This window comes from Benincasa hispida, chromosome 1 (genome assembly GCF_027475165.1).
Source record: "Benincasa hispida cultivar pf3 chromosome 1, pf3_genome.v1.1, whole genome shotgun sequence".
NCBI classification, from domain to species: domain Eukaryota; kingdom Viridiplantae; phylum Streptophyta; class Magnoliopsida; order Cucurbitales; family Cucurbitaceae; genus Benincasa; species Benincasa hispida.
Genome location: NC_143478.1, coordinates 19,255,979 through 19,269,590, shown reverse-complemented (window position 1 = coordinate 19,269,590; position 13,612 = coordinate 19,255,979). Strand labels below are relative to the sequence as shown.

Here is a 13,612-nt window from a genome sequence, read left to right as displayed (position 1 = left end):
AGTGAATAAAATATCTCATATTATAAATCACCAAATGTTTGTTCAAACAGACGTTTACAAACTACAGGACCCTATGAGATTTAGGACATCAACCCCAACAATAAGTACCACTGGTCCTCTAATGAACAATAAGTCATAGTCCAACTATGACCAAATCCTTCTCGGGCCAAAAAAGTGTGTGGCCACATTGTTCAAGTCCCAAAATAGCCCCTTAAGGGAGCAATTTATCTACTTGCCCCGACATCAGGGAAGGAGTGAATTCGATCTTATGTAGCTGTGTTCCTAGCTCCCCAATCAGACGAATATCTAAAATGGTAGGCATATTGAATCGACGATTTGGCCACTCTCACCCATGCAAATCAAAAGACCACCTTTATATGTAGTAGTTCATAACTCAATCAAGATACAGGTAATGTCACCTATCCTGGTGAAATGTAAATCTCTATTCTTAACAACGTTATATAATGAGACAAGTCATTTCGTGGTTTGGTCTTATACAAATTCTTTGCATAGGATATTTCTGCTCACATGTCTCCACATGAATGATCAGGATCAAATCACTTGTAGCACTTTACAACACTTGTAACATCTACAAAGTGAGACATATCCGTAGTGTCACCCAGGTAGGATAAGGTATTCAACCTTATCCATATACTACAGACCGTTTAGGTTATCATTTAAATATGATCCACCTGTTATTCTCTACATACATGTTTAAATTACATAAAATAACCTAGGATCATTGTTTATTGGATTGAGTGTATGCTCATAAAATAACAATTATTTTATTAATAAAAATTTGTTCATATAAAGTTTACAAACTACAAGAATACAAGAGAGATTTAGGACACTAATTCTAACAAAAAGTTAACCTTAGTGAAAAAATCCAACATTTTTTGAGTGGGAAAATCCTATTTTTGTAGTTCCTAGGTGTCCATCCAGATTCCACCATCCCGTTCTAAGGTCGTAGAATAGTCAGGAAAACTCTTGTGGTGGTCCACAAACCGTTCGTGAGGAGCTTGGAATGGAATTGAGAATCAATTTGGAGTTACAAAAGTTGTACTCTTAATCCCTTTACGTTATGTTTAATTGCATGTTTATTCATATGAAATTAATAGAATTAGAGTACTTTAGATCTTTTATTGCTTCCGCTGTGCATGTGTACGTTCCATTAATTGTTATCAGAGCATGCTTAAAGTACTCAATTATTGTTAATTTTAGATTTATGGGCTATAACGTGTCGTGAAGGGTCTGTAATTTTACTAGAGTCATTAGAGTTGATCTTAGGTTGTAATCGAATGGTTTCAGAGAGTGGATAGCTTCATTTTTGGTGAAAAATAGCTTCCATACCTGGAAGTACCTCCCAGACCCGAAGATCCGCTCCACGATCCAACCCAAGGTGACTCCACGACCCGTGAGTAGTGCTTGACACTTGTGGCTGCTCCAGAATCGGTCCACGACCCACGACTTGACCCAGCTCCGGCACCCTGTTCACTCCAACCCCGCTTCGTGTCTAGGATCAGTGCACAGCCCAGTCCACCTACGTCCAACTTGCGTCTCTAGCCCAAGCCGACCTGCGCAAGCCCAAGCCGTCTCGCGCCCACATTATAACACTAGCTGATTCCCATCCGTGCCTGATCTGTGCAAATATCGATTTACAGTGGTTGATTCGAGCTTCACGGTATGCAAATTTTCACATCATAATAACTCTTCATTCAACTTTATATTTATGTATTGCTTAGCCCCAGAATGTAATAATGTCACCATAAGGAATTGCTTCTAAGATTTGGCCAGAAGGTGTGAAAATGAAAGATGAAAAAAATGGCAGATTAGTTGGATCATGAAGCACACATGAGGTTTTGGGCAGGGTCGTCTTACTTCAATGACTATGTGCTTGGACAACACGAATAATATAAACCATCATGAATAGATGTTAACTTCATATTTGGGCCAATCAACATCAAACAACACTGGCTCATGCTTGCCATCAAGTTAGAAACGTGCAATGTCTATGTATTTGATTCCATGCCCAACTACATAGGTAGTCATATACTTGATGGTTATCTTTAGTTGGTGGCCAGATCTCCGTCAGATATAACAAGCGACATAGAAAATTCAAGTATGGGCCATGGGAAGTGAAGAGAACGAAGACAACTATCCAACAGTGCAAGTCTATTAACTATGATATTTTTTGTGTTAAATTTGTAGAGCACATTGTAACGGGTATGGATAGGAGTACTTAGATCAGAACAATATGAAATTGTTTAGGAAACAATACGTTGCCCAATTGTAGGCTAATCAATATATATGGTAATCTATACTTGAATTTCTTAAATTGAATTTTCACTGTATATATATATATGTTGAACTGAATAATATTAAAAAAAAATAGAATGAAGAACAACAAATAAGTAACAGCCGCACAGAAATAACTAAACGATTTTCTATAAATAACTAAACGATTGTTCATATAATATAAAACGATCGGTTATAAATAACTAAATGATCGCATATATATAACTAAACGATTGTCCACATGTAACTAAATGATCATTCAAAAAAAGTAAATGATCGTACAAAAATAAGTACACGATCATATATACATAAGTAAACAATTGCCCATAAATTACATATCATCGAGCCTAGATGGGCTAGTGTTAGGTGTTATTAATGTCTGTCTGCACGTTTTTTTGTTATGTCCTCTCTGACCATATCGTGTACACTTGTAGATTTGTTGTGGCTCCTCTCTAAGGTATCCTAACGGTTTGACATCGACCCACACTTGGTACCTTTCGTGGTGGTAGAAGTTTGAAGTCTTCAAAATCTGATCTTCGACTCCATTCTAGTCTATATCCAATAGGGAAGATCGATTCTACATAAGCAGCAAGCACACATTCAACTATAAACCATTTTGCACATAATGTTTGAACATTAATGTTTCTAATGGTTGTCGCATATATTGCATGGGAGCATGGGATCTTAATGCAATTGAACTCCATACAAGTACATGTCCGAGAACGAAGATCAACCAACCCCCCCAAATATCCATCATCCACATTAATTATATGCATGTCCACCGGGAAAACACGATATGTTCTAGACATTAGTTCTAATTCCTTAAGAATATTCATTATGTTATCAGTTAGAATGCTTGTGCATGTCATTGCATGTGTACGTCGGACATAGAACCAATCTTGTAGCCACTCATGGATATGCTCTAATAGCTTCGTGATTGATAGTTCTTATACATCTTTCAACACTCCATTGAGGCATTCTATGTTGGGTTTTATGCCCTAAAACTCGTAGATAGTAAGTGTTATTAATTAACCGTCATCAATAAAGAGTTATAAATGTTAATTCAATAAATATTTTTATGTTATTTTCTATTTTTTTCTAAATAAGCCTAAATCTAATACTAATATCCAGGGCTGTCTTATTAGTCTTGAACTATATGTGGAGATATATAGGGATTAATGTTCAAGATATAGCCTAAAACATCTATAGTATATGGAAAAGGTTGGGTACCTTATCCTTGTGACACTATGGCTACAACCCACTTTATATTTGATACAAACGCAATGATCCAACGCGTTCATTTAGGTGACACGCGAGTGGAGGTATTCTATCCAATGAGTTTGTATAAGATCGAACCACAAAATATTAACCACTAGATGTAACTGAAGAGATCAGATCCCACAGCGGAAGCGTCTCACGTGAGATCGTGTTGCATCCCGCGATTTAATTTTATATTAAACAAATTTTTTATACTAAACAGAATAAATAAACATGTAAATTAGCATGCTTCTAGGGAAAAGGGTTAGAACGATTATTACCTTTGTAGATTTTATAGCGCCACAAACAAGACTCTCCAAGGTTCCAACGAATGGATCTCCAAACGGTGTCGATCACGAATAATTCCTTGAGCGATCTCGAACACTTCCACAAGAGAAACCTCGTTATTCTCTGTGATTTCAATAGAGGGATAGGTGGTATCCAACTATTGGGAGAGGGAGAGGAGAATAAAGTTTTTGGAGAATTGAAAGGATTTATGGCTTAGAAAAAATTCTACACAATAACACTAGAGAATTGTGTATTGTCAGAGTTTCTATACAATCAAAGTTATGTAGGAATGTATATTTGCAAAGGGCCATGGGGAGATTTGTATATAGGGAACGGTCAAGGATCTTTCCTAATATATTTTCCTTTTCCTAATATATATTTTCGTTTTCGATAAATATACATTTTCTTTTTCTGTAATTAATTAAATAACACTTATTTAATTAATTAGCCCATTTAATTAAATACACTTATTTAATTAATTAGCTCATTTAATTAAATACACTTATTTAATTAATTAGCCTAATTAAATAATACTTATTTAATCTTAATTTGCACAATAATTAAATAACTATTTATACATTAATCCCAATTTAATGTACATATTTAATTATCATATACATCGCATGTATATGTGCAACACCTCTCTATTAATTAATTTTGTATGAATCTAATTCACTTGAATTAATTAATTTGATTTTTATACAAATATTACTTTCCAATTTATTTATAGATCATATCCATAATCAATTATATATTAATCACATTAATATATAGTTTTTCAAAAATTTGATCAATTCAAATTATCCCTTTTAAGTATCCTCTAGTGAGCTAATGAGGGGACCTGGTAGACCTGTAGATCAAAAGCTCCAACGATATGAGATTAATTGGTTAAACTCTTTAACCAAGCTAATCAATATTCGTTAACTGTAGGTATACTCCACTAAAGACCCACTAAAGACCCAATATTCGTTAGTTGTGGCTATTTAATGGAGTGTACCCACAGTTAACGAATATTGATTAACTTGGTTAATGAATTTAACCAATTAATCTCATATCGTTGAAACTTCTGATCTACTGGTCCACCAGGTCCCCTTGTTTGCTCATGAAAAGATATTAAAGAGGGATGATTTTAATCAAATCAATTTGAGAAAATTGTATATTAATATGATTAACATGTAATTGATTATGGATGTGATCTATAATTCAAATTAAGTTGGAAAAAAAATATTTGAATGAGATTCAAATAATTAATTCAAGTGAATTACATTCATAAAAGAATTAAATAATAGAGAGGTGTTGCACATGTACATATAATATTTATGATATATATATATATATATATATATATATATATATATATAAATATATATATTGAATTGATTTAATGTATAAATAGTTATTTAATTAATGTGTTAATTAATTAAATAAGTGTTATTTAATTAATTGTGGACAAGAAAAAATTGAAAAAAGACTAAGAGAATGAGTTGACCATTCTCTATATAAAATCTTCCTTATGGCCCTTTTGGGGACATACAAAACACAACAGAATTACAAGCATTCATTGTGCAATTTTTTCCCTAAGCCACAAAAGAAATTCCCTCTACTCTCCCAAAAAGTTTTCCTCCTCACCCTCTTCCAATAGTTGGATACTACCTATCCTTTTATTGGATTCTTTGAGAACAACAAGGTTACTCTCGTAGTCTTATTCAAGATTGTTCGAGGAAACTTTCGTGTTCAAGATCGTTGGAGGAGTCATTCGTTGGAACATCGAAATGATCGTTCTAGGAGCTTGGGAATCTACAAAAGTAAGAATGGTTCTATCCTTTCCCTACAACATATTATTTACATGTTTGTTCTATGTATATTCTATTTTAGTTTACTGGTTTTGTTTATGTAAAAATCGATTTGCGAGATACAAGACGTTCACAATGTTTCCACTGCGGGATCTGATCTCTTCATTCTACTATATCTGTCACCATCTTGTCATACCTACAATGGACTTGATAAACCCTTGCCCATCGTTGTAATACAATCTCCTCAAGATAGGTCGTCAACTCAAGATATTTATAGAGTTTAGCACAAGACATTTGAAACTCAGACATTCTATAAGCTTTCACCGCTAGATAGAAGTGTGGAATCTTAGTCTTGAACCTATCTACTAAATTGTTCCGAATATGGTATATACATAGGGCATGGAATGCATCAGAAAATATTTTTGAGACAATCTTTGCAATTGAGATGTGACGATCTGATATAATCACTAAATTCAGAATGTTTCCTACCAAATTCTTCAAATGAGTCATGAACCAATTCCATGATGCATCATTCTCCCCATCTACAATACTGAAGGTGATAGGATATATGTTATTATTGCCATCAATGCATGTTGCTATTAATAACTTACCATTATATTTCTCGTACAGATGTGTCCCATCATTGTACTGGGTGGATGCAGTTCAAGAAACCCCTAATACACGGACCAAGTGCCATGAAGACATACTTAAAGTAATGTCAATCTTCTACTTCTACTTCAAAGATCGTACTCGGATTTGCAAGCTTAAATGCCTCACCATATGCCCCAACAATAACATATGATTCTTCTACAGACCCTTGTGCAAATACCAATTCATAGTCTCTAGCGTGATAAGCCCGTCCGTAACTTATATTCACTTCAAAATCTCGTCGGACGTCCTCATTGATATCCCTCGAGCGGCATGTTCGACCAACTTGTTCGTATTTGGGCTTGATTAAGTCTCCAATAACCCAACTTTTTGCTTATCGATGATTACCCATTCTCATTTCAAGAGAATATGTATGTTCACTTGGATATTTCGTCACTTTGAAGGAATCGCTTTCTTTCAATTGTTTTGCACGGACCCTCCACTTGCATTTCTCTACTAAACACCATATAGTTAGCAAGCTTTTCGTTGACTTCTTTACACAGTAGTCAAAATTCTTTTTTTATTGCAAGTATTGACAATTTACCGACAACTCATATTTCGAAAAGAAAATCTGACCAACCTTCATATCCTCGTCATTAAGACAATCATGAGGTATTGTGATGAGGTCGTCATACGATGGGCCCTCTGATGGTCTGGGTACATCTACAAATGGTGGGTTGGTACGGTGGAATGTATTTAAATCGAAGGCATCACAACCGGTGGGACAGAAGCAGGTGGGGTTAGAACATGAATGTAACATGTTGGAGAAGTTTGTGGTCCTGAAGATTGTCCATATCCATGATCAATATCGAATTGTGAAATATATCTGGGTTCGTTGTTGTGACCAAACCAAGCTTCACTTCAATCCTCCCCCAAGTTATATGGCTCAATAAATTATCCATTGAAGACATGGTGGGAATATTACGTGTTGGAATGGTTGCATATCCAAAGTTTTGACTAGTTGGAATGGGTTAATTCATTGGATTGCACTGTTGGAATATATTCTCGCCGTATACTCCATGACTTTCGCAAGGTGTAACTGATACAAATAACAATATCTAGATCGATATTTAGTCGTTGGTGCATAATATTCACTAATCCACTGACCATTATATCATTTCTGACCTTCAGACCATTCATATGACCTCTAACATAATTGCTTCACGACTGGTCCCATTTCCTACTAAATCGTACAAAGATGCGAAGTAGCGTCATTGATTTGTAATCAGATTAGCAAATTTTAAGCAATATCTAATCAAATTTTAAGAAGTTTCCCAGTAATTGATAAGCAATCGCCCAACTATTTATAAGTATTCATTTAGAATTGTGTACGCGATCACGTATATACTACTAAACGATCGTTCAGTATTATATACACGATCATTTATATAATACTACACAATCGTGAAGTAATATATAAAAAATCATTTATGTAATACTAAACGATCATAAATGATTGTTCATATAATACTAAACAATCATTCATATAATACTAAACGAGCATTTATATTGTAATGAATGACCGTCTATATTGCTATACGATCGTTCATTTAATAATAAACGATTTGGGGGACAAGAAGTACTATAGAATATCACTTACATTCTCTCCTTTCTAGATCTAACGAATGAATCTTGCTCTATACCCAAAGACACAATGAAATGATCAAAGATGAAAGCTATTGACAATGAGGATGTTGTACTGAAACTCTGAGAACAATGGAAGAACTTCATGGTAAGTTAGACGGAAAATGAATAACTGAGAATGATCTTTCATTCTTGATATCAATGTTATTTAATGCTATTGGTAGAATATCAGTTGGGAATAAATGCGTTGATGGAATGTTAGTGTTGCATTCAATACATACTTAATAAAAAGCTGAAGAAATCATTGGAGGAATAAGAAATGTGCGTAGTTTAAAGAGGTTTTTTTTAAAAAAAAAAATTGGGGGTACAATTGGTATTTCACATGGCCAAAAGGTCAATCATAGATAAGTTTTTAGGAAGAGGTCATTCATAGAAAAGTTTTTTTTATAGTTGGGTCATTTTGTGAAATTTTCCCATTTGTTCATTGTTTTCTTTCTCAAATGAAATTCATACATTCTTTTCTTTATCATTCATTATGAATTTTCAATATCAAACACATAGTACTTCTCTTTTAAATGATGATTAGTGTTAAGGAAAAAATATCCATTTATAAATTAAAACCACTGACTTTTATAGATGAATCAATTTAAACTATCTCCTAAGATTTCCCTTTAAAATTGTTAGTGATTAGTTTATATATATATATATAATATACGAAAAATTATTTTAAATGATAAAAGTGCTAAAAATATTTACAAATAATAGCAAAATATCATAATTTATCTGTGATAGACCGAGATAGGCTACTATCTGTGTCTATCATGACATAGATAAACACATATAATAGTCTATCGTTGTCTATCGTGGTCTATCACAAATAGACTGTGATATTTGCTACTATTTGTAAATATTTTGGTTCATTTTCTAATATTTGAAAATAATGCTATATATATATATATGTGTGCACACTTTATTATGCATAGATTAACACATTATTAAAGAAAAATATTGATCAGTTACTATGAGTGATATTTTATCATCTTGTCTACCTCTATATTTCTTTAAGAAGAGTTATTTTTTTTCTTTTTTTTTTCTCTATTTTTGTAGGCTTTTAAGGGGAGTAATTTTTTTTTGTGATTTTTAGTTGATTTAAATAAAATCAAGTGAAAATAGTTAAAATCTACTCATGAAAATAATTACTAGTTTAAGATCTTAACTGATGTGAACTTGTCGAGAGATCGTATTAAATTTATTTTTTTCTGGAATGTAATTATAAGACCCATACAATTATTAAAAGATACGAAAAATCCAACTACAATAAACTTTAGATGACAGGGACTAATGTTCATAGCATGCATAAGACTTAATTTAATTAATTACCTTTTTTATTTAATTACTATAGTGTAATTAATTAGCTATAGAGAAACTAACTTCACAAAGTGCATGCAAAAAGAGTTAACTAGCATAACTTATACTATCAACCTCGAGATTAGACGTTCAAATTTTTCACACAACAAATGGTAAAGAAAAGAAAACAAAAAAAAGAAGAGAATTGTTCTTTTAATAATTTTTCATTTGCCGAAGGTGGTGAAATAGAAATTCAATTAAAGTTATAAGGGTGATGAAATGTCCCAAATTTAGGAGGTGGACATAATTGACATTTGTCTATCATTTTGATTTTGATTGGGTAATGAAGATCTCACTATTACAAAACAGCATATATATATATATATATCTTCTGATATTAAATTAAACAAAGCCTTCATTGATGTGAGTAAACTCCCTTATTTCTATTCTTAATGTGAAATAAAACTGTCTATATAATTAAGCATATAATTAAGTCCTTCAAAGGTTAATTTAATTATATTTTTCACTGGCATAAATAAACTTGAGAGCAGAAGCTTTGTTGAACTTCATAAGCTAGTTCCTCCAAACTTAGCTGACATTCAAGCCCTATCTGCATCCAACAATTTAAATCAAAGTTATTAAATCTCAGAAAATTAAGTAAGAAAATTAAGTAACAAATTTAAATAATTTAGAATGTATCAATTTATTAAAATGCTCCAATTTTCTATATATTGAAGCAAACTCTGATCGCACATATCCATAAATTAACTATAGAGTTTAAATGAAAATTTTATGTAGACCAGTATTGCATAAATATGAAAAATAAGATCGATTATCCTAAATCATATTAAGTTAATTACTCTAGATTCGTCTCTAGAAATTAATCTTGGATAATATAATTTTTTGACGAGTTTTGGTCGTCAATTTTTTATTATTATATATGCATGCATGAACTTAAATATAGTTCTTGAAGATAGATAGATTCATAGCTAACAATGATAACCCATAAACCCTAACTGAAGTCCAAAGCTTAAGATTTGGTGAATTCAATTCCAAAATGAAGGGAAAGATCATAGATCAAAATTAACTATGATTGCATGCAAAAATATTGTTTAGAGAGTTTTATACACAAATGAATTATTCTCCTTTTGCTAATGCATTTGTGTGGTGTTCTATATTGCTACATTACAGTAGTTAATTGGGGCAACAAAACTGACTATATATAATTTAAGCTTATTGTAGTTTCTAATGTCACTTTCAATTGAATAAATGTAATTTTGTTCATTAATTTTAAATTCTTTCATTACCATATAAAGATTGTCAATATTCATATTTGAAATACATATGCATGTATTATAAGACCAAAAAAAAAAAAAAAGAATCATTCGATTATATATATATTATCTTAATTATGTTCCCCCATATCAGGATTAGGAGCAATAGGATATCTACAATTTCAATGATTTCTATTTAGAAAGAGATAATCTTGTTGTTTTGTGTGAAATAAAGAAGATTAATCAGGGTTTCAGTGGTCTTTTTGTATAATATCCCAAGCAGAAAAAGAAACCCTAATTAGAAGGCTTGGGTTAGCCCTATTTTTTGAAATATATACCTTCACCACAAAAGAGTATAGAACCGTGTCATCCATACTACTAATGTTGAGATGAAGAACCTCAAAGGAGAGCCTCTCCAAGACACTAATCATCTTCGAAAGTTGCCCGGGAATTCGTCGGGAAATGATCTTCAAAATGACGTTTGAACCCGAAATCTTTGCTTCAACATCCGCAACCGATGAATTACAACATGCTCCGACGACCTCAACTCCATTTTCAAATCCAATCGGGCCATTATCGGCAACCGCCACCAGCTGCGGCCTCGGGCTTGTACCAGGGCTAGGGCTTATACTCTTCCTCCTCCGTTTGTTGGACTCCAATGATTGCAAAACTTGATGCAACTCCTTGATGAACTCTATGACTCCCCCAATAATGGAGGCTTGATCTCCCTATATAATACAATAAAAAGCAAACCCCATCACATAAAAACACATGAAAATGAAGAATAAGAAAGAGGAAATCAAAAGAGAGGGATCGAAGGGGAAACCCTTTTGATATAGAAACAGGGGGTCAAAGATCTCAAAACCCTAAGATGTTCATTCATTTGCCTTCTCCTATTTCTCTCCACAGCAATATGAGCCATGATTTTGATGAGTGTTATATTGTATTTTAAGAGAAGGATTATTGAGACAGGGTACTTATACATACACACACACACATATATATATATATTGTGTAAAAAGTAAAAGAGGAGAGAAGGAGAGGGCATAATAAATGCAAGAAGTTGTAGGTCTCGTGAGAATTATGATATTTTTTACTTCATATATTCATATTTCTTTCAATTTGCCCTCACTTTAATTTCTTTCTTTGTATCTCTCTTTGTAATATGTGCATGTATTACGCGTCTCACGCCTAATATCTTGCCTCAATTACGTGCCCCCTCGTGAGTTAAAAACAAACCATATAAACCTATGCATTTTTTTTTTCCGAAAAGAAATTACCTTTATATATATAATTTTATAGGTGAAATTGGACCGGATGAAATATGTCAAAAGTTATGAATAGGATAAGGAAAAACTCATCTCGGCCTAATCTTCAGAGAAGAAGATAAACTCTAACTTGAACTTCACCTCAAACTTATTAAAATTCTAACTTCTTCATTCTATAGTTCTTCATCATTGACTTTGGTATCGGATTTATTTTTCTTTATTTGTGAATGTCGGGTGTATTTTTTCTTGTCCAAATTTTGACATCAACGACTAGATATTATTATTAATTTATGACAATTCGTTCTACGACTAGATAGAACAAAACAAAGGTTTTACCTCTTTCTTAATTAGAATGACAAACGAACTTTTTTTTCCTTTCTTAATTTTCTCTTTCTCTCTCTACCTATATATATACATTTATACACTTTGCCTCTTTCTTCCCTTTCCCCATTATTATTTCCATGCAAAACTACTTCTTTCTCATTATATCACTCAATGTTTCCATGGATGAACTTTGATGTCTCAACTGATGTTCTGATTCAATTCCCAGCTTTGGTACCTATGTGCGTGAGAGAGTAAATTCTTTTTTCTAGACTTCATGACTATACACTTTAACAATTTTAACAGTGTATAACATAAGCTAACATTAACCCATCATTTTGTTTCTAATTTGAGATTTTTTCTTCAAAGTTGTTGGAAATTAAGGAATTTGAATATAATAATCTTGATCCATACATATACGGTTCTCTATTGATCCAAACTCTATACCCATAAGAAATACATTTGAACAGAAGATATTTTACTTCATTTGCAAAACTCATCTGAAACTTCAAGCTAAAATTTAATTATTTTAACCTATATTACACTTATCTCCATACAACCTTATTTTATTACTATATTAAAGAAAAATACAATTTAAATTATTTGTCGTGTGACAAATTTTAATTAAACAACTAAATAGACTGCACAAGGATAGGCGTAGTACAACAAGCATTTAAGTATTTTTTCTTCTAATAAAATGTCTCTCTAAATATATCATAATTTAATTATACATAGATTTTTTAACCCATTTTTGGTATTTCTTTAAGAATGGACATATGGATTGGGATTTTTTTTTCCCCATTAAAGGTCCAACTAAGAATTTTTAAGATTAAAAATGGACATATGGATTGTAAGAATTTTTTCAGCCTTCTTTTCATAACATCAAAATATATTCATTTGCATGGAATTTTTTTTTTTCCCAATGAGAGGTAAAAAAAAGTATACATTATCGCTCACAGACACATAAACATATAAACAAAATTTGAAAAGCTTTAATCTTTGATAATTTCATCATACATGCCTAAGTTAGAATTGTTCGACTAAATATCTGTCTTTGATTCATTATATTCCAGAACTAAAAGAATTAGACTTTTGAAAAAAATAGAAATAGAATCTGACTCATTCCTTACTAAGAATTGATCAAGAGTAAAATTTGTTTTTGTTTGTTAGTTTTTTTTCCCCTCAAAGAAAACTGATTCCTTGCAAATTTGTTTCATTAAAATGGATAAATTTGAGCTTATTGGGCCTTGGGAGATTACGGAGAGTTTACCATTTTGGGCTCGGGCAGTGCAGCCCAATTGCATCGGCCCAAAAATGATCTAATTAAAACGGGATAGCACGTATTATTATCATTATAGGTCCACGTCAACTTCGACGGAAACAAGAGTGTGGTGGGTCGTTTGAGCTAACTCATCTTATACTATGTAGTAGGTCTCACAAGTCAAGTTTCCTGGCAACAAAGTTGAAACGTTGAACCTCTGGGTTGTAGAGAAAAAAAAATTCTATTACTATTGTAGTAGGAAAAACTATCCATACT

The 13,612-nt window shown here is 32.4% G+C and overlaps 1 protein-coding gene across 1 annotated transcript; it reads right to left on the bottom strand.

Annotated features, from left to right (window-relative positions):
- Positions 1 to 9,609: 9,609 nt before the first annotated feature.
- Positions 9,610 to 11,459, bottom strand: MUTE (basic helix-loop-helix (bHLH) DNA-binding superfamily protein). Its single transcript, XM_039050192.2, has 3 exons — positions 11,313 to 11,459; positions 10,825 to 11,214; positions 9,610 to 9,822 (listed from the first exon to the last, which is right to left on the bottom strand). The coding sequence occupies exons 1-3, from the start codon at positions 11,406 to 11,408 to the stop codon at positions 9,736 to 9,738; spliced, it is 573 nt and encodes a 190-aa protein (XP_038906120.1). The 5' UTR covers positions 11,409 to 11,459; the 3' UTR covers positions 9,610 to 9,735.
- Positions 11,460 to 13,612: the final 2,153 nt, after the last annotated feature.